Source organism: Triplophysa rosa, linkage group LG13 (genome assembly GCF_024868665.1).
Source record: "Triplophysa rosa linkage group LG13, Trosa_1v2, whole genome shotgun sequence".
Taxonomy (NCBI): Eukaryota; Metazoa; Chordata; class Actinopteri; order Cypriniformes; family Nemacheilidae; genus Triplophysa; species Triplophysa rosa.
Window position 1 is genome coordinate 6,291,140 of NC_079902.1, and position 22,677 is coordinate 6,313,816.

Sequence of the window (22,677 nt, forward strand, 5' to 3'; positions counted from 1 at the left end):
AAGCATGAAGGGACTTCACACTGCTCCAAAGATCTGTTAAAAATATTAGTGAAGATGGGCGACAGCTGCTCCGCACAGACTTTCAGGCAGGAGGGTGAGACATTGTCTGGGCCTGGTGCTTTTCTGATCTTTTGTTTGCGGAAAAGCTGGCAAACATCCTCTTCGCAGATCTTAAGTGCAGGTTGAGTGTCAAGAGGAGGTGTTAATGGTATAGCAGAGATAGGGTCAGGGCGGGTGTGAAGGGTGAGACTCTGCATTTCAAAACGACAATAGAAGTCGTTCAGGTCGTCAGCCAGTCGTTGATTACCCATAGACTGAGGGGATGATGGCTTGTAGTTGGTAATGTCTTTCAGGCCTTTCCACACCGATGCAGGGTCGTTGGCTGAAAACTGGTTCTTCAGCTTTTCAGAGTAGCTTCTCTTAGCTGCTCTTATCTCCTCCTTATCAGCTGCGTCACACGACGTAAATCGATTAAACAGTCTCTTTCTCACATCAAACTTGGCTTCTTTTTCTTGCTACACTGTCTCTAGACACATATAACTTGAATTTTACTCAAATATCACCGTTTGGTTTCTTAAGTTCTCAAATATCTCCAGAGAGACCTAAACCGCTATGCGCTCTTCCGCTCCGCCGATCAGAGAGAGACGTGAACACCAACCTCGTGCTAGATCCGGAAAAACGAGAGAAGAAAAAAAAATGCGCTATGCACCATCCTAAATCCGCATTGGTCAGTTTTCCCAACCACAAAATATTTTATTGGCTGTTTAAATGCCCACGAAAATAATATAAAATACATAAAATATAAAATAAAGAAAAATAACTTCATATTAATTTCATTTAATCATCTTTTACTACTGCTGGTTACCTGGGTTACATATAACTTGTTAATAAGTTCAAATAAGTTTATGTATTAAACATTTTCTCACATAACAACCTTATTTTTATAATTTCTACTATTATTATTTTATTATATATATATATATATATATAATTTACAATAAAAAATATACATTTATAAACATAAACTAATAGTATTTTATACTATTAGCAAGTTTTATATCTTGTGTGTTTTTATTATGTTTGTCCAGCAGCTATTAGATAGGCCTACATGATATCAGGATTTTAGTTTTATGTATGAACTTAAATTGTGTTTAAAAGTAACTTACAAAAGCACTGATTTTACTTTATGCATAGCCATCTCTTGTGACAACTAGCCCCTGTCTTATTTATATATGGGTAGTTGACAGACGAATATACACATTTCTCCTATGGTGTGACGTCAAAAAATTGGGGTAAAAAACTACCAATGAAGATATATCTCTCTTATTTTCTCTCTTCTATTGATCATTTTATATGATAAATGAGATTATTAATAATATAAACAATGTAATAATTATTATTTTGCTTTGTGACAGGACACATGTACGATTTATTCGTCAGCTACCCATATATGTACAGGATAGATATAAACATTTGAGGAATTTAAATGCGCACCATTACAAAATCTGTAACAGTAAAAAAAGATTAGAAAATATAAACAATATAAGGTAGAAATACAAGGCAAAAATATCAGAAACTTAAACGTGTAATTGTAACCATGGTTACGGTATTTTTTTAATTTGACAAACATTGTCGCTTTACTACTCACTCTAGTAGGCTTGATCAGTTTTTAAAGCAATTTGACGAGTTTTATTTCCTCGATTAATTGAAGAAATGGATCACAGGCAGAGATATTTTACTCGCCCGGGCCAGCTTGATGAGTCCAGGTAAAGTATCATTCTAGAGATAATTAACAACATACGTGAAAGAGTCTCTATTTTAACTTTTTACTCAACTTTCAGAGGCTTATTTTGTCTGGGAGTGCGACTTCCTCTCATTCACAGAAGTCCGCGTAAGTGTGTGTTGTGCATGCCTTCAATCATCTTTACATCTGAAACTGTCTTTTTATTTATTGATTTATCGTTATGGACTTAGCAAAGAGAGAAGACATAATACCTCCGTCTGCCGTGGACCTGTGGAGGAGAAAAGAGGCCGCGCGACAGGTAAAAAATGAATATATTTTAACAGGCATGAGGATGCTTAACAGTACTTTACAGTCACAGTAAATTTATTAGCGACCGATTCGATGCTTTAACAGGCTAAAGGTAACCATGAAGGTCATTTTAATGCAGTTCTAAACTTAATAAGCAAAATTGTAAAATGCCTGCGAAGGACACAGTGTACTGTATGCAGTAAGCATTGTGCTTCTGCAGTTGAAGCTTCCTCAAGTGTCCAATAGAGGGCGCCCTCAGCTTGAGCCTTTGCGCCCTCGGCTGCTGCTTTCAGGTCTGGAGACCTCCAGAGGTGAGTGAGCTTCACATAGCCTACTGTAGGAGAGATAATAGGATCACTAAACCGTCTACATCACAGAACCTCAAATGATCTTAAGTCTTCATGGACTGTTTAGAAGTCTAATGCCCACTTGCTGCAAATGCAGATTTTATTTAATTGTCTTGTTCTGGCTTGTTTGCAGTGTCACTTCCACATCTGCCAAGTTTCCAACCATCCAGACCTGTTCAACCGCGTCCACCAAAGGCAGCGCCGAGGAGACCCCTCAGGACTGAAGTATGGACAGGCATGGACTTTGGGCTTTTTATAAAGAACAGCCCGGGTTTCCCAAGATATGGTGCCAAATGAGGTAGGACCCAACTAGTTTAATGTGCAACAGAAAAATAAATATGTGCAACAGAAAAAATATATATATATATATATAATAAAATAATAATAGTAGCAATTATAAAAATAAGGTTGTTATGTGAGAAAATGTTTAATACATAAACTTATTTGAACTTATTAACAGGTTATACATTAATTTAAAAAACAGTAATTTCACAGTATGTATGTAGTTTATATACAAGTGCATTAGTGTGTGCGTGTGTTGCATTGGAGTATGTGTCCAAGGGAAGATGCTGAAGATAAGCTCATTGTAACTGGTGTAAATTGTGCTTGAAGGTATTTGCATTTGTATTGTTTGTTTGTGTATGTAAGGTATGTGCGTAACCTGTAGAAATTGTCCAATCACAAGATACGACTGAAATTGTATTTTGGTGACCCATGACTTTTTCGAGCATTGGAGGAACACATTATTTGTTACATCATTTTAATGTCTAAAAATAATTTATTTCAATTGTATCGTGCTGTTTATTTATAATCTTTTCTGGTCTAAAAGTGTAACATAAAATGTACCTAATATGACAAACATGTAGCTTTGTTATTCTGTCCTTAGAGGGATAATTATTAATATTATATATATATAATCTCTGTTATGATTGATTCACCATCAAGTCATTCAAAACATGTTGTGGTTTCTGTAGAACACAAAATAAGATATTTTGAGTGGTTTTGTGGACATACAATGGAAGTCAACAGGTTCAAAAGTTGTTTGGTTACCAACGTTCTTTAAAATATATTCTGTGTTCTGCAGAGTTTTCATTTTTGAATGAACTGTTCCTTTAAAATGGGGGTTTTGCTTTGTCCCAACTGCAACTACAAGTCATCTCATGACAACAGTGTCAAAACACCAAGGCCCGGTTGCATAAAGCACCTTAAGTTTTTCCCTTAAGTATGACACTTAAGGGGTGATTTTCCTTTAGCAAAGACAATAGGAGAATAACTTAAGTAAAACTTAAGGTATACTTAAGGACACACTTAAGGGAAAATTACACTTAAGGTGCTTTATGCAACCGGGTCCAAAGACGTATTAAAGACACCCTTATTGTCGTGAAAGTGTTGGAGCAACATTTAATACTTATACTTTCATGTCATTATCATCCACCATAATTAAACTCATGCCACCATCTGCTCTTCTGCACAAAGCCACGACGCAGCACACGGTAGCACAGACGCCGACTGCTAACAGCAAGTTGCACCGCGAGGACAGCTCAATAATTTGCACAAAAACCATGATATCTACATTTATTTATTTATTCTAAATTGAAAACAAATCAATTCATAATTAAACTATAGCAAAAACATTGCATCATTGCGGATTTTGAGAGCACAGTTCGTTACAAAAACTCACTTTAAATGTGCTGCATCTGCCTTTTGATCCTTAACAGGGTGTTTAGACATCATTTGTCATACACTTTACACTTAAGATGAATTCTGAGTTGCTATGATTTGGGATTCATATTACATTCATAGATTCAGCAGCTGAGCAAGCAAGTAAACTTTTAAAGGTGAAGTATTTAAATGCCTTCGTCATCAAATAGATTTCGCAATTTAAAGCATGCTGGCTCAAGCGTGATAGGAGTTTGAGGTGAGACTGTCTGTTTGTTCGACCAATAAGAGATGAATAATAAATGAAAAACGATATCACAAAACAATCCAGATACAGAATTACTGCATCGCACATCATGGCACCGTTGCAGTTATAAATGAAGGCCTTTAGGTTCCAGATGATCTAAATTCACTAAAAGATGCAAATTAAAGCCATGCATGTGTTTCTTATTGACAAGAATTTGGTTGTCTGTTCTGTCTACCTCTTTAGACACACTCACATCTCACAACATGGGATGTAATATTGCACATCCTACAGGTTAGAAAAATATAACATCTTCAAATAATTGGAGGGCTACCCAACCACGTCTTCCATCCGTCTCCAAAACATTGCACTGCATGAATGCACTGAACAAACACAAGGTTTGGCTTTGAATGAGTTGCGTTATCTTGATTCAGACTGGACTCACTGATGGGCTCCGATGCAATAACATCTGCAAATTGTAATGTTGTGACTGAAGATCAGGCTGCCTTTAAAATTCGCCTCGACTCAGTGGATGGTAGTAACTTAGTGTCCATTGTTTTTCATGGTACAATGACATCGTGCTGATACTTGATTTGACTATGATATCGACAAGTAATGCAATTCAGCTTTTTGACAACTGCAATAACATTTGACATGGCCAATAGATGCAAATGCTGAATTGCTTGTTTCACTTGTACAAAAATCTGACTAAAAGAACTCTTCATTTCTTCCTCACACTGTCATCACATATGAATCTGTTACTATGGAAAATATGTTTACGTGAAACATTTACACTTTTCTATTGTGGAGAGACTTCCTTAACCGCTTCTTAATATCTCACCTCTTCTGGAATGTGTTTCGGCCTTATACTGTATGCACCATTTCTTCTTTTCCAGCCTTTTTGGAGTGTAGGCTTGTTTTGTATATCTGAGAGATGACTGATCTGATATGATGTTGAAATGAGTGTTTTGAAGCTTAAAAACTGAGTGTACCTGTTTTTATCTGAAGTGCTCGAGTTCTCCCTCTAACCTTTTCAAGTCAACCGAATAAACTTGTGAAGAAATACAGACTGTTCTCTTACTCTTTGTCTCTGTGTATCTTTTTACATTTATATAAAAAAAGGCATGGCAGCATCTTAACGTTCAACTTAAAAGTAATTGAAAACTATCAGTTGTGCGTAAAGGGAAAGTTCTCCCAAAATGTTATTTTAAACCTGTATAACTTTCTTCTTCTTTTTGTTTTGAAGGAAGTTGGAACTTGGTAACCAGACAATATTGGCCCTCATTGACTTCCATTGTATGAACCCACTGAGACATTTCTCCAAATTTTGGGGTAATTATTTTTGCCATGTCGTTTTTGGCCATTTATGTGCTCAGTTTAAGATTTGCATTTGTGAGCACACATAATGTGAACTTTGATTAATACCTCTTGACCTCTAATCAACAATTCACTTCTTTTCAAAAGAAATAGGCCTAGCAAGGCATGTTTAAGCTTATAGTCCACTAAAGGCCACATCAGAAAGTAGAGACAGAATTAAGTTGCTGTTGCTAATTTAACACCAGATCAGGTTGTTTGCTTCTTGCATTGTTAAATAAAGACACATTACTAGTATATAAGTCACATTTTTATTTAGAAGAAATCAACAAAAACAACTGACAAAAACATATACACATCATCTTTTTCTGTTGTACATATTGCATTCTTTTTTCTGTTGTATATTATCTTTTTCTTTTGCACATTTTCTTTTTCTGTTGCACATATTTATTTTTCTGTTGCACATATTTATTTTTCTGTTGCACATATTTATTTTTCTGTTGCACATTAAACTAGTTGGGTCCTACCTCATTTGGCACCATATCTTGGGAAACCCGGGCTGTTCTTTATAAAAAGCCCAAAGTCCATGCCTGTCCATACTTCAGTCCTGAGGGGTCTCCTCGGCGCTGCCTTTGGTGGACGCGGTTGAACAGGTCTGGATGGTTGGAAACTTGGCAGATGTGGAAGTAACACTGCAAACAAGCCAGAACAAGACAATTAAATAAAATCTGCATTTGCAGCAAGTGGGCATTAGACTTCTAAACAGTCCATGAAGACTTAAGATCATTTGAGGTTCTGTGATGTAGACGGTTTAGTGATCCTATTATCTCTCCTACAGTAGGCTATGTGAAGCTCACTCACCTCTGGAGGTCTCCAGACCTGAAAGCAACAGCCGAGGGCGCAAAGGCTCAAGCTGATGAACGTAAATTTGCTTATTCAGTTGAGAACAGCATTAAATGACTTATATGGTAACTTTAGCCTGTAAAGCAATCGTCAACAACTTTTACAGTGACTGCTAAATATCCTCATGCATGTTAAAATATTCACATCTAATGACTGTTTCTTACCTTTCGCTCGCCTCTTCTCCACAGGTCCACGGCAGACGGAGGTAATGTATCTTCTTTTTTGCAAGTCCATAAGATAAATCATAAAATAAAAGACGTTTGAGGTGTAAACAAATCAAACACACACTTACAGGACTTCTGTGAATGAGAGGAAGTGCATCCCGACAAATAACTCTGAAAGTTGAGTAAAAAGTTAAAATAGAGATCTTTTCACGTATGTTGTTATATTCTCTAGAATGATACTTACCTGGATCTCAGTCTGAGGTGCCCGGCGAGAAAATATCTCTGCCTGTGATCCATTTCTTCAATTAATCGAGGAAATAAAACTCGTCAAATTGCTTAAAAACTGATCAAGCCTACTAGAGTGAGTAGTAAAGCGACAATGTTTGTCAAATTAAAAAAATCCGTAACCATGGTTACAATTACACGTTTAAGTTTCTGATATTTTTGCCTTGTATTTCTACCTTATATTGTTTATATTTTCTAATCTTTTTTTACTGTTACAGATTTTGTAATGGTGCGCATTTAAATTCCTCAAATGTTTATATCTATCCTGTACATTATGGGTAGCTGACGAATAAATCGTACATGTCCTATGGTGTCACAAAGCAAAATAATTATTATACATTGTTTATATTATTAATAATCTCATTTATCATATAAAATGATCAATAGAAGAGAGAAATAAGAGAGATATATCTTCATTGGTAGTTTTTCCCCAATTTTTTGACGTCACACATAGGAAATTGTATATTCGTCTGTCAACTACCCTATTTTAAAGACCGGGGCTAGTTGTCACAAGAGATGGCTATGCATAAAGTAAAATCAGTGCTTTGTAAGTTACTTTTAAACACAATTTAAGTTCATACTTAAAACTAAAATCCTGATATCATGTAGGCCTATCTAATAGCTGCTGGACAAACATATAAAAACACACAAGATATAAAACTTGCTAATAGTATAAAATACTATTAGTTTATATTTATAAATGTATACTTTTTATTGTAANTAAATATGTGCAACAGAAAAATAAATATGTGCAACAGAAAAAGAAAATGTGCAAAAGAAAAAGATAATATACAACAGAAAAAAGAATGCAATATGTACAACAGAAAAAGATGATGTGTATATGTTTTTGTCAGTTGTTTTTGTTGATTTCTTCTAAATAAAAATGTGACTTATATACTAGTAATGTGTCTTTATTTAACAATGCAAGAAGCAAACAACCTGATCTGGTGTTAAATTAGCAACAGCAACTTAATTCTGTCTCTACTTTCTGATGTGGCCTTTAGTGGACTATAAGCTTAAACATGCCTTGCTAGGCCTATTTCTTTTGAAAAGAAGTGAATTGTTGATTAGAGGTCAAGAGGTATTAATCAAAGTTCACATTATGTGTGCTCACAAATGCAAATCTTAAACTGAGCACATAAATGGCCAAAAACGACATGGCAAAAATAATTACCCCAAAATTTGGAGAAATGTCTCAGTGGGTTCATACAATGGAAGTCAATGAGGGCCAATATTGTCTGGTTACCAAGTTCCAACTTCCTTCAAAACAAAAAGAAGAAGAAAGTTATACAGGTTTAAAATAACATTTTGGGAGAACTTTCCCTTTACGCACAACTGATAGTTTTCAATTACTTTTAAGTTGAACGTTAAGATGCTGCCATGCCTTTTTTTATATAAATGTAAAAAGATACACAGAGACAAAGAGTAAGAGAACAGTCTGTATTTCTTCACAAGTTTATTCGGTTGACTTGAAAAGGTTAGAGGGAGAACTCGAGCACTTCAGATAAAAACAGGTACACTCAGTTTTTAAGCTTCAAAACACTCATTTCAACATCATATCAGATCAGTCATCTCTCAGATATACAAAACAAGCCTACACTCCAAAAAGGCTGGAAAAGAAGAAATGGTGCATACAGTATAAGGCCGAAACACATTCCAGAAGAGGTGAGATATTAAGAAGCGGTTAAGGAAGTCTCTCCACAATAGAAAAGTGTAAATGTTTCACGTAAACATATTTTCCATAGTAACAGATTCATATGTGATGACAGTGTGAGGAAGAAATGAAGAGTTCTTTTAGTCAGATTTTTGTACAAGTGAAACAAGCAATTCAGCATTTGCATCTATTGGCCATGTCAAATGTTATTGCAGTTGTCAAAAAGCTGAATTGCATTACTTGTCGATATCATAGTCAAATCAAGTATCAGCACGATGTCATTGTACCATGAAAAACAATGGACACTAAGTTACTACCATCCACTGAGTCGAGGCGAATTTTAAAGGCAGCCTGATCTTCAGTCACAACATTACAATTTGCAGATGTTATTGCATCGGAGCCCATCAGTGAGTCCAGTCTGAATCAAGATAACGCAACTCATTCAAAGCCAAACCTTGTGTTTGTTCAGTGCATTCATGCAGTGCAATGTTTTGGAGACGGATGGAAGACGTGGTTGGGTAGCCCTCCAATTATTTGAAGATGTTATATTTTTCTAACCTGTAGGATGTGCAATATTACATCCCATGTTGTGAGATGTGAGTGTGTCTAAAGAGGTAGACAGAACAGACAACCAAATTCTTGTCAATAAGAAACACATGCATGGCTTTAATTTGCATCTTTTAGTGAATTTAGATCATCTGGAACCTAAAGGCCTTCATTTATAACTGCAACGGTGCCATGATGTGCGATGCAGTAATTCTGTATCTGGATTGTTTTGTGATATCGTTTTTCATTTATTATTCATCTCTTATTGGTCGAACAAACAGACAGTCTCACCTCAAACTCCTATCACGCTTGAGCCAGCATGCTTTAAATTGCGAAATCTATTTGATGACGAAGGCATTTAAATACTTCACCTTTAAAAGTTTACTTGCTTGCTCAGCTGCTGAATCTATGAATGTAATATGAATCCCAAATCATAGCAACTCAGAATTCATCTTAAGTGTAAAGTGTATGACAAATGATGTCTAAACACCCTGTTAAGGATCAAAAGGCAGATGCAGCACATTTAAAGTGAGTTTTTGTAACGAACTGTGCTCTCAAAATCCGCAATGATGCAATGTTTTTGCTATAGTTTAATTATGAATTGATTTGTTTTCAATTTAGAATAAATAAATAAATGTAGATATCATGGTTTTTGTGCAAATTATTGAGCTGTCCTCGCGGTGCAACTTGCTGTTAGCAGTCGGCGTCTGTGCTACCGTGTGCTGCGTCGTGGCTTTGTGCAGAAGAGCAGATGGTGGCATGAGTTTAATTATGGTGGATGATAATGACATGAAAGTATAAGTATTAAATGTTGCTCCAACACTTTCACGACAATAAGGGTGTCTTTAATACGTCTTTGGACCCGGTTGCATAAAGCACCTTAAGTGTAATTTTCCCTTAAGTGTGTCCTTAAGTATACCTTAAGTTTTACTTAAGTTATTCTCCTATTGTCTTTGCTAAAGGAAAATCACCCCTTAAGTGTCATACTTAAGGGAAAAACTTAAGGTGCTTTATGCAACCGGGCCTTGGTGTTTTGACACTGTTGTCATGAGATGACTTGTAGTTGCAGTTGGGACAAAGCAAAACCCCCATTTTAAAGGAACAGTTCATTCAAAAATGAAAACTCTGCAGAACACAGAATATATTTTAAAGAACGTTGGTAACCAAACAACTTTTGAACCTGTTGACTTCCATTGTATGTCCACAAAACCACTCAAAATATCTTATTTTGTGTTCTACAGAAACCACAACATGTTTTGAATGACTTGATGGTGAATCAATCATAACAGAGATTATATATATATAATATTAATAATTATCCCTCTAAGGAATATATATATATATATATAATAAAATAATAATAGTAGAAATTATAAAAATAAGGTTGTTATGTGAGAAAATGTTTAATACATAAACTTATTTGAACTTATTAACAGGTTATACATTAATTTAAAAAACAGTAATTTCACAGTATGTATGTAGTTTATATACAAGTGCATTAGTGTGTGCGTGTGTTGCATTGGAGTATGTGTCCAAGGGAAGATGCTGAAGATAAGCTCATTGTAACTGGTGTAAATTGTGCTTGAAGGTATTTGCATTTGTATTGTTTGTTTGTGTATGTAAGGTATGTGCGTAACCTGTAGAAATTGTCCAATCACAAGATACGACTGAAATTGTATTTTGGTGACCCATGACTTTTTCGAGCATTGGAGGAACACATTATTTGTTACATCATTTTAATGTCTAAAAATAATTTATTTCAATTGTATCGTGCTGTTTATTTATAATCTTTTCTGGTCTAAAAGTGTAACATAAAATGTACCTAATATGACAAACATGTAGCTTTGTTATTCTGTCCTTAGAGGGATAATTATTAATATTATATATATATAATCTCTGTTATGATTGATTCACCATCAAGTCATTCAAAACATGTTGTGGTTTCTGTAGAACACAAAATAAGATATTTTGAGTGGTTTTGTGGACATACAATGGAAGTCAACAGGTTCAAAAGTTGTTTGGTTACCAACGTTCTTTAAAATATATTCTGTGTTCTGCAGAGTTTTCATTTTTGAATGAACTGTTCCTTTAAAATGGGGGTTTTGCTTTGTCCCAACTGCAACTACAAGTCATCTCATGACAACAGTGTCAAAACACCAAGGCCCGGTTGCATAAAGCACCTTAAGTTTTTCCCTTAAGTTTGACACTTAAGGGGTGATTTTCCTTTAGCAAAGACAATAGGAGAATAACTTAAGTAAAACTTAAGGTATACTTAAGGACACACTTAAGGGAAAATTACACTTAAGGTGCTTTATGCAACCGGGTCCAAAGACGTATTAAAGACACCCTTATTGTCGTGAAAGTGTTGGAGCAACATTTAATACTTATACTTTCATGTCATTATCATCCACCATAATTAAACTCATGCCACCATCTGCTCTTCTGCACAAAGCCTCGACGCAGCACACGGTAGCACAGACGCCGACTGCTAACAGCAAGTTGCACCGCGAGGACAGCTCAATAATTTGCACAAAAACCATGATTTCTACTTTTATTTATTTATTCTAAATTGAAAACAAATCAATTCATAATTAAACTATAGCAAAAACATTGCATCATTGCGGATTTTGAGAGCACAGTTCGTTACAAAAACTCACTTTAAATGTGCTGCATCTGCCTTTTGATCCTTAACAGGGTGTTTAGACATCATTTGTCATACACTTTACACTTAAGATGAATTCTGAGTTGCTATGATTTGGGATTCATATTACATTCATAGATTCAGCAGCTGAGCAAGCAAGTAAACTTTTAAAGGTGAAGTATTTAAATGCCTTCGTCATCAAATAGATTTCGCAATTTAAAGCATGCTGGCTCAAGCGTGATAGGAGTTTGAGGTGAGACTGTCTGTTTGTTCGACCAATAAGAGATGAATAATAAATGAAAAACGATATCACAAAACAATCCAGATACAGAATTACTGCATCGCACATCATGGCACCGTTGCTGTTATAAATGAAGGCCTTTAGGTTCCAGATGATCTAAATTCACTAAAAGATGCAATTTAAAGCCATGCATGTGTTTCTTATTGACAAGAATTTGGTTGTCTGTTCTGTCTACCTCTTTAGACACACTCACATCTCACAACATGGGATGTAATATTGCACATCCTACAGGTTAGAAAAATATAACATCTTCAAATAATTGGAGGGCTACCCAACCACGTCTTCCATCCGTCTCCAAAACATTGCACTGCATGAATGCACTGAACAAACACAAGGTTTGGCTTTGAATGAGTTGCGTTATCTTGATTCAGACTGGACTCACTGATGGGCTCCGATGCAATAACATCTGCAAATTGTAATGTTGTGACTGAAGATCAGGCTGCCTTTAAAATTCGCCTCGACTCAGTGGATGGTAGTAACTTAGTGTCCATTGTTTTTCATGGTACAATGACATCGTGCTGATACTTGATTTGACTATGATATCGACAAGTAATGCAATTCAGCTTTTTGACAACTGCAATAACATTTGACATGGCCAATAGATGCAAATGCTGAATTGCTTGTTTCACTTGTACAAAAATCTGACTAAAAGAACTCTTCATTTCTTCCTCACACTGTCATCACATATGAATCTGTTACTATGGAAAATATGTTTACGTGAAACATTTACACTTTTCTATTGTGGAGAGACTTCCTTAACCGCTTCTTAATATCTCACCTCTTCTGGAATGTGTTTCGGCCTTATACTGTATGCACCATTTCTTCTTTTCCAGCCTTTTTGGAGTGTAGGCTTGTTTTGTTTATCTGAGAGATGACTGATCTGATTTGATGTTGAAATGAGTGTTTTGAAGCTTAAAAACTGAGTGTACCTGTTTTTATCTGAAGTGCTCGAGTTCTCCCTCTAACCTTTTCAAGTCAACCGAATAAACTTGTGAAGAAATACAGACTGTTCTCTTACTCTTTGTCTCTGTGTATCTTTTTACATTTATATAAAAAAAGGCATGGCAGCATCTTAACGTTCAACTTAAAAGTAATTGAAAACTATCAGTTGTGCGTAAAGGGAAAGTTCTCCCAAAATGTTATTTTAAACCTGTATAACTTTCTTCTTCTTTTTGTTTTGAAGGAAGTTGGAACTTGGTAACCAGACAATATTGGCCCTCATTGACTTCCATTGTATGAACCCACTGAGACATTTCTCCAAATTTTGGGGTAATTATTTTTGCCATGTCGTTTTTGGCCATTTATGTGCTCAGTTTAAGATTTGCATTTGTGAGCACACATAATGTGAACTTTGATTAATACCTCTTGACCTCTAATCAACAATTCACTTCTTTTCAAAAGAAATAGGCCTAGCAAGGCATGTTTAAGCTTATAGTCCACTAAAGGCCACATCAGAAAGTAGAGACAGAATTAAGTTGCTGTTGCTAATTTAACACCAGATCAGGTTGTTTGCTTCTTGCATTGTTAAATAAAGACACATTACTAGTATATAAGTCACATTTTTATTTAGAAGAAATCAACAAAAACAACTGACAAAAACATATACACATCATCTTTTTCTGTTGTACATATTGCATTCTTTTTTCTGTTGTATATTATCTTTTTCTTTTGCACATTTTCTTTTTCTGTTGCACATATTTATTTTTCTGTTGCACATATTTATTTTTCTGTTGCACATATTTATTTTTCTGTTGCACATTAAACTAGTTGGGTCCTACCTCATTTGGCACCATATCTTGGGAAACCCGGGCTGTTCTTTATAAAAAGCCCAAAGTCCATGCCTGTCCATACTTCAGTCCTGAGGGGTCTCCTCGGCGCTGCCTTTGGTGGACGCGGTTGAACAGGTCTGGATGGTTGGAAACTTGGCAGATGTGGAAGTTACACTGCAAACAAGCCAGAACAAGACAATTAAATAAAATCTGCATTTGCAGCAAGTGGGCATTAGACTTCTAAACAGTCCATGAAGACTTAAGATCATTTGAGGTTCTGTGATGTAGACGGTTTAGTGATCCTATTATCTCTCCTACAGTAGGCTATGTGAAGCTCACTCACCTCTGGAGGTCTCCAGACCTGAAAGCATCAGCCGAGGGCGCAAAGGCTCAAGCTGATGAACGTAAATTTGCTTATTCAGTTGAGAACAGCATTAAATGACTTATATGGTAACTTTTAGCCTGATAAAGCAATCGTCAACAACTTTTACAGTGACTGCTAAATATCCTCATGCATGTTAAAATATTCACATCTAATGACTGTTTCTTACCTTTCGCTCGCCTCTTCTCCACAGGTCCACGGCAGACGGAGGTAATGTATCTTCTTTATTTGCCAAGTCCATAATGATAAATCAGTAAAATAAAAGACCGTTTGAGGTGTAAACAAATCTATAAAACACTTACATGGACTTCTGTGAATTGGAGGAAGTTGCAGTCCCTGACAAACTAATCATCTGAAAGTAAACAATTAACGTTAAAATATGAATTTTTCACTTTTGTTGTTTGTGTTATAATGTCCAGAATTGATGATACCTTACCTGGTATCGTCCAGTCTGAGGTGACCCGGACCAGCAAAATATCTCTGCCTGTGATCCATTTATCAACGCAATCAAAATTGAATAGTCCTAGTGAGTAAAGCATCAATAATTAAAAAGTTCCAAATGTTTAAGGCATTAGTTTTTTTGCATTGTATTTCGAACCTTATCTTATTTATATTTTTTTCTTACTGCTACAGCTTTTTTAACGGTGCGCATTTTAATTATAGCCTATATAAAACCCGGGGCTAGTTGTCACAAGAGATATATCAGTAGAATATTTTCAATTTACGATTGAAATGGTATTTAGGATGACATGTGACTTTTATCAAGCATTCTAGGCAGACATTTTTGTTAGATATTTTAAAAAGATGGCTTTGTAAATGTTATACTTGGTAAAATAGTTCTACCTAGTTTCTTATGAGCTTTTTTTTGCAGAAATGGTTCTTTGTATTGAGAATTAGAGATATTAGGATCAAAACATATTTAAATTTGACATACTAATTGGTTTCAATTCTATTGTACGGTTTATTTAGAATCTTTTCCAGTCTAAAAAAATGCAACATGTTGGCTTTATGACAAATACACTCCGTCCAAAAATAACAATTTTGTTATCATTTATTCACCCTCATGTTCTTCAAAACAAGAATGGGGGTTTTGCTTTTCCCATCTGTTACAAGTCATCTCATGACAACAGTGTCAAAACACCAAAGACATATTAAAGACACCCTTATTGTCGTGAAAGTGTTGGAGCAACATTTAATACTTATACTGTCATGTCATTATCATCCACTATAATTAAACTCATTTCAGAGCAATAATATATTCAATACTTTACCTTTATGCATTGTGATAGTCATCAATATTCATAATTCATATTCACATTTTCATCATACAATGCAATTGAAGTTTTCAAGACCTTTATCACTCAAAAGACATAGGAACTGAGAGGATATCATTAACAATTTCATGCTGTGCTCTATGTTTCATATTCTTTAAAAAAAAATTCCAATGAACTGCTTCAGTCTTGGCGACCACACACACGCTCTCTCTCTCAGATTCCTCTTTCATTTTTATTATTGTGATGATGAATCTAAAAGAAGAATAATTTAACATTGCAGAAAAAAACACAACCAATAAATATCCCTTTAAACCCACGTCACGCTTTTCTACGGTTACTTCTCTGTGAGAGACAGTTGCAGTATCCTCTCCAGCTCTTCCTCTTCTTCCCTCCTCTTCCTTTTGGGAACAAATACACAAATGTTATACTGGCTGGCAACACTATAGCTCTGTTTCAAACACTACTAGGAAAAAGTCTTACCGATCTAAATCTTCTTGCTCTCTGCACGAGAGCTCCATAGCGATGCGTAGCTGTTCGTCAAAACTGCTGGCAACGGCAAACGCTCCTGGCGCCCGAGGCTCGTCCAATGAGCTGTAACATGGAGGGGAGTTGAGGGAGGGATCGGATGGGGATATCGGCTGGCCAGGATCTGACTCTTCACCATCCCCTCCATTCAACGACAAAGATTCCTGAATGGCCCTGTCAGATACAGACATATAGAGATCAATCACAAAACAACTGATATGCACAACCCAGCTCTGAAGTCGATGTACACACACACCTCTCAAACTGAGAGTCCTCCTCATACAGCGGAGGCTGAGAAGCTGGACGAGTGTTTGTAAGAGCCTCCCATATGGTCACCTAAAGTGAAAAACAGGAAAAGAGATCATGAGTGAGTGATAGGAAAGCTGAGAATTTTAGTAATGATTTTTTTACTATTGTGTAACCACCATAAACAATGAGAGGGACACGTCACCAGAATCATTTATTTTTCTTCCATGGCCAATTTGAGTTAGTTGCCAACTGTTGGTGACCAAATATTTTAAAAATGTCACATATACACAATGATTAAAAAATGTCACATATTCCACAGATACAGGTACATTACCTGGTCGCTTTCTGTTCCTGCATCCAGCAGACTCTGTTGTATGGCAAACTGGAGTAAATTATCATCCTCATCTCTCATTGGTTCACTGCGGCCTGGACCAAGCGTTGTGTATTCTGGGGGAGGCTCGAACACAGACGGGTCCACCTCACATTGCAGGGGAGGCGGCGGCTGGCCTGAGAGCAGTGAGATATGAATAAACCAGCTGTGTGGTTAAAACTTAACTGACCTTGAACAAGTTGAGTCCATACCAGCCTCTGACGCTGCTTGTGGAGACTGTGGATTTAATACAGTAACAGAACTGACTGGTTCGTCACAACCACAAAGATTGCTGAAGGTCACGCGAGCGTTCAACACGTGGAAGAGAGGTATTTCTAAAAGTACAAAAGGACGATTAGTAGGATGATGATTTCCAAAGGTTCAGTAAAATTATTTATCAAACGCTCATTCAATCTATATGATGTCCCTTTTTTCACCTATCTTTACGGGAAAGCCAGGGGGTAGACGCAAAGTGATGAAGTCACGCAGCTTGGCAAAGTGGGCATTTGATATAGCCATGAGGTCAATGATGGGCGTTACTTGCTCAGTCAGTGAGAGAGGATGAGCTTCACTTAACCACAAAGTGGCTTTAAACCTAAAAGACACACAGAGATGTAAAGGCAACAAACACATATTTCTTGTTAAGTTCATGTTGGGATTGTAGCATTTGAAGGGTGGTGTAGAGACTTTACTTTTGCACTTTGCTGGTAAGTTCAATGGGTCGTCCAATATCTCTGGCATTCAGATTGAACTCAGCATCAAAGTATTCTTCTGCTGTGATAGCTGTTGGATTATGGGGACTAGCACACTGAGATACCTGACTCTAAAAACACAATAAATAAACAAATCAGTGTTACCAATAAATACAGTCAACATTCAAATCTTTATCAAGTAAGAACAGTCAGAAATGCTGCATTGTGGGCACACAAATAAATAGAAGTTTGTGCACATTTCAGTTCATTTTAAATTAAATAAATAGTTTTACATTCAGTTTAGTTATGTTGCACTCCATGACTGATACAGCTTTATATTTAAGCATTTTATTTAATTATTATAGTTTACTAAAACTACAGCTATTAAAACATTTCTGTTCACTGAAATTAAATCAATATTGGCCCAACTAAACGAAAACTTGAAATGTTGCCTCCTTAGCAAAAAATTTAAATTAGTTGAAGTTGTGGCTCCAAAATGATCAACTGAGAATAAATAAAAACTAAAGTAAAACTGAAACAAAATGTATTTAACTTATACAGTATATAGCAATTAAAAAGATGAACAAACTAATAGAAAATGACAAAATATAAAACTAAGAGCTAATTCAAAATATTAATATGACTACAAAAAACAAAAACTATAAATATTTAAATAGTAAGTAATGACTTGATTGTACTTTAAAACTTGTATTACACTTATTATTCAGTGTGTTTAATATTAGTTTAGTTTTTGTCTATTTTTAATGTTTTAGGGTAATATAGTTTGCATTCCAATTAAGTTCAGTTTTAGTTTAGTTGATGAAATGTTTTATTTTTTTAACAAACAAAACACTGCTGGGAACAAACAGGATAGATTACTCTGCTAATGATAATGGAAAAAAATTGTTTATTCTCTGATCTGTAATAAACATCACAGTGAGCATTTTGTCTGACCACACTCACCCCGGTACTAGAGACGTGCTGCTCTGCTATACCCAGAAAAGACTGAAGAGGTGTTCTTGACCCTGACAATGCAGAGGACACCAGGAGTGTAAACAAGTCAAAGGGCAATTACATATGATTATGAGTTCTGCACATTAATATGTCTGTATGTGTATGTACCTTTACTCCTGGACTTGTCCTGATCAGAAAGGTGTTCAGTCCGAGAACGCGTTACTAACTCAACATTACTGGCACTGTAAACCTAGACACCCAAATTACATAAAAAATGAACACTTTATATTTACAGTGAATTAGGGGTGTAACATCATACCGGTATTGAGATTAACCATGATATTAACAACCATGTCTATTGACAATATTGTGAATAATTCAGCTGCAGTATGTGGATGACCCTACATAATAGCAGTCGGTGGTACTGCATCTGTTTAACATTTTGCCTTAAGAGCCAAAATGGTTACAATTGGTAACCAAACCGTTCTTGGACCCCAATGACTACCATAGTAGGAATAATGACGATAATGATGATGGTAGTCAAAAGTGCCCCAGAACTGTTTGTTGTCCTACATTCTTCAAAATATCTTCTTTTGTATATTCTTTCCTAATATGGTACTCAATGGGGTCCAAGAACTGTTTGGTTATAAGCATCCTTAAAAGAACTCTAAAAAGTACCAGCAGACTCACCTTTGCTTCATATCCACTGACAACCTCAGACTTCTCTGAGCGCCAACCCCAAATCCCAGATTTATTTCTACAGTCAGAGAGAACAGGGAATTAGAAGCGTGGTTCCATACAGACCTACAGAGTAATTAATGATATATCTCTGAGAAAGCCTTTTCTGTGAGCCTGTCTGTATTGCATCTGTCAATGTGGAAGTGGTCTGCAGAATCAGGTGTTGGTTTAGTACAAAATGTGTTTCTGTGCAAATTCTGCAGGCATTACGTCTCGAAGTACGTACCTCTCGAAGGCAATGTTGCGTGTATTCAGATGAGTGGACACTATGGGTGAAGTGAGCCTCTGAGCCGTGTTCTCCTGTGAGGGCAGCATGGCGGCGAGCAGGGAGGGGGCGTCGTGTGGGGACAGGGACAGCGGTTCCGTATACACCACCTGCTTCTCGTGGTCCACCTCCATCACCATGGCCCCGCTTTCTGAGAACCAACACATCGTAGGATCACTTTAAATATAAAAGATATTTTGCACGTGTGGGTGGAAAACTCACCTCCACCTTTAAAGATGTAGCTGCGGCATCCCTTGAGCCAGGTCATATGCTCAAAACCCAGTAAAGTGGTGTCGACCCTTAAACACGAGCCACTTTTCCATACGCGGTATACGTCACTTGGACAAACCTTTGATACTAGAGGCACTAAGAGAGAGGAGAGTAAGTATTGATTTTCAGGAGCTGTCCAGCCCGGCAGTGCTGAAATGGTTAAAACATCAGTTCAGGTTGTCAAAAGTGAGTAAGCATGACATTAAATGTTCTGGGGTCTTACCAATGGATGTAGGTCTTCAACTTACCCCAGCTAGTAAATTCCCATTTCATCTCCACGTAGAAATCACGTGCCTGCAAAAAAATGACGTAAGTAAACGTGTTTATGGATTTTTGTTACCAGACAAAAATGGTGTCTCAGTGGATCACCTGTCTCAGTTTGCTCAGTAGCTCAGGAATACCAGCCAATCTCTCTTTGGCTCTTTTGAAGTCTCTGTACTGAAGGATCAGCTGCACTAGCTCAGGATCTCCAGTGCTCACTGCCTCCTGCAAAACTGCCCACATAATTCAACACTGCCATCATCACCTGCACGCATTCATGCTGAACATAAATTAACTTTCCTGGTAGTTGTTTTTAACAATGAGACTCCAAAAATGATTTAGAAATGAACCACAACAACAGTAGCCTCTATAAAGTGCAAGTGTCAAAGTTGTCTGAAGACGTACAACAGCTTTGTGCGAGACCGATTGTGACTGATTTCAAAAGTGGTGTGATGAGTCTTGACATATCATGTTTGGATGTAAAAAGCGTTTTATTAGTCAAGATTTTCAGCAAACTATTGCTTAAAAACTCAGTGAGGCGCCCTGAAATGCACTGTTTTGTTCGATGATGTAATATCCACTGAAACGAAGTTAGGGCGGGGCATATACTGTAGACCACTTCAGAAGATGTAAACGGCTGTGGTTCATGAGAACTTCCCGGTTCAGTTTTTTAACACTTCACAAGCGTTTTAATAGAATACAACCAACCAACCAACCAACCAGTATTTATAACCGAATCTAACTACTGAGTGAATATCTTTAAGATTTACTTACATGTAAGATGTGAAAAAATAAATTAAAAAAATTAAACCGGAAGTGCTGCTGTACCAGTGTTTAGGTCTTGCAAAGTGGTCTATTGAATGGCTCCTTCTCCTTTTTAAATAAAAAATGAATTCAGTTTACCTCACAGCCAGGAATTTGATGTGTCGAAAATGTGACACTGTAAGTTTTGTATGCGACTTATATCCTTAAGTTCATAGATATCCTTAAAGCTAACATATTCATACTAAAAGCCAAAAACAACCTACAGTTGTGTGTGGACTCATATTTCATTGCTGTCCTTCCGAAACTTTGGATGTCCAAATTCGCTGTTTTTCTGGAAATGGAAAAAACACTATACTTTTTAAATCATTAAATACTGTGTTGTCAAAGTTGTCAAACTTTTTGGTCAGATATTTGCAAAACCCAGTGGAAAACATCGAGGGGGACTAATAATAAAAAACACGAAATATGGCGATACTTGGTTTCAGAAAGGCAGCAGCGATATGGTACTTTCATGGCGTTTTCTTTCATTTTAGTAGCTGGACAGCCTCCATCCTAAATCACTTTCACTGCAGGATAAACACATTTAGCCTATTTTTGTGTTACACAAAACAAATAACATGACAACGGTTTATAACGAGTAAATAATACACCTGTCCAGCCCTGTGTGTTGCAGTGTGTGGGGTCCGCGTTGTGTCTCAGCAGAACGAGCGTGGACTCCAGGTGCCCGAGACACACTGACAGCTCGAGCGGCGTGCGCGCGCGGGGATCCAGCCGCTCCACATCATGCTGTAACACACATCATATTAATGCACACACGCCTTTATACAAGCAAACATCACTTAAGGAAGCGATAAATCATCTAAAAAAAACATACTTTACCTGCTTTGTCTGAAGCTCTCGGTCCAGTTCTTGATACTGGTTGTTCCACACCAGATAATGTAAAGGAAACGCCTCTTTAGCCATTTCAGCGATGTTGGATTTAAGTTTTCGGCTTTAATATAACGTTGTTTGTGATTTGATTTGATTTATTGTCGTGGAGTCGCTTTTGTAGTAAATGCTTGTTGTCCCGCGCACCTTTGCATCCAAGCGATCAGATATACAACCGTTTATTTACGTAAGTTACCGTTCTTTCATTTGCTCGTATAGCAAAGTCGAGACGTGTCGTTTAATGTTCTTTGTGTAATCATTCTCTCAGAACTCCGGATGTTTTATTTACACCGTTAACCTGCCTGGTTCGTGTAATATTTTGCTGCAAATCCCTCCCTTTGCCGAAAACATCCAGTGTCATGCAACCGAACAGCTGCTTAGCTAGCAAAGCCGAGTCGATATATGTGAAAGTTTTTATTTATTTCCCCCTTTCACGCTAAAATAGACAAACATCGCTCAGTGAAATAGAACGGCTTCACGTTAAATGTGGTAAAAACGAGAGTACGGATGAGTTAGCGGTTTATTTGCGGTGGAGCATCCTTGAGTTAGCAGCTAGCTTTCCATCATCCTCAGCATCAGGCTAGTGCTGCTGGACCCCGCAGACACATGATGTTTGCACTACAGAAATTTGACATCTCATAGAAACGGAGTCTTTCCATCATATTAGGATCAGCCTGTAAATAAGCAATGGTAAAATAAATATACTCCAGTCCAGTAAGAAACTCACGCGAAGGCCTAATTCCCAACAATGTCCATGTACATGTAACAGCGCTCTGAATTCAGGCTTGGCTGCGTTGATGCCCGTCTCGTGCGCCTTCAGTGTGTAGGCTGAATATATAAACTCATCCGAGATCAGACAGGGGTGGACTTCATTTATAAACTCATCTGTGATCAGACAGCATCATGTGCACACTATAAACTCATCTTATGTTGTCTAATATCTGAAAAGATCATGTATCATAGTCTAATTTTACACTCAAAAGCCATCAAATCAGGACGTACAGGATTTAGAATAATTACAGTCAATAGGAAACTCCTGTTAATGTTGTTGTTAGTGGTTGAATAGATATATGCTCTGAAGCACTGCCCGCAGAAACATCCTTACACACATAAATCAAATATTACATCTAAATACCTTTTCTTCAG

At 36.7% G+C, this 22,677-nt stretch overlaps 1 protein-coding gene and 1 long non-coding RNA gene across 2 annotated transcripts; one reads left to right on the top strand and one right to left on the bottom strand.

Moving 5' to 3' along the window:
* Positions 1 to 1,971: 1,971 nt before the first annotated feature.
* LOC130564206 (uncharacterized) lies at positions 1,972 to 2,717 on the top strand. Its single transcript, XR_008964214.1, has 3 exons — positions 1,972 to 2,042; positions 2,253 to 2,343; positions 2,513 to 2,717. It is a non-coding gene; the product is annotated as an uncharacterized LOC130564206 (long non-coding RNA).
* A 10,664-nt stretch (positions 2,718 to 13,381) lies between these two features.
* ankrd13d (ankyrin repeat domain 13 family, member D) lies at positions 13,382 to 22,617 on the bottom strand. The gene is made up of 16 exons (XM_057349339.1): positions 21,484 to 22,617; positions 21,255 to 21,390; positions 19,948 to 20,072; positions 19,827 to 19,872; positions 19,531 to 19,674; positions 19,270 to 19,459; positions 18,996 to 19,062; positions 18,474 to 18,555; positions 18,315 to 18,376; positions 17,352 to 17,482; positions 17,097 to 17,254; positions 16,872 to 16,994; positions 16,624 to 16,796; positions 16,297 to 16,376; positions 15,996 to 16,214; positions 13,382 to 15,913 (listed from the first exon to the last, which is right to left on the bottom strand). The coding sequence occupies exons 1-16, from the start codon at positions 21,565 to 21,567 to the stop codon at positions 15,850 to 15,852; spliced, it is 1,884 nt and encodes a 627-aa protein (XP_057205322.1). The 5' UTR covers positions 21,568 to 22,617; the 3' UTR covers positions 13,382 to 15,849.
* Between the last annotated feature and the right edge of the window lie 60 nt (positions 22,618 to 22,677).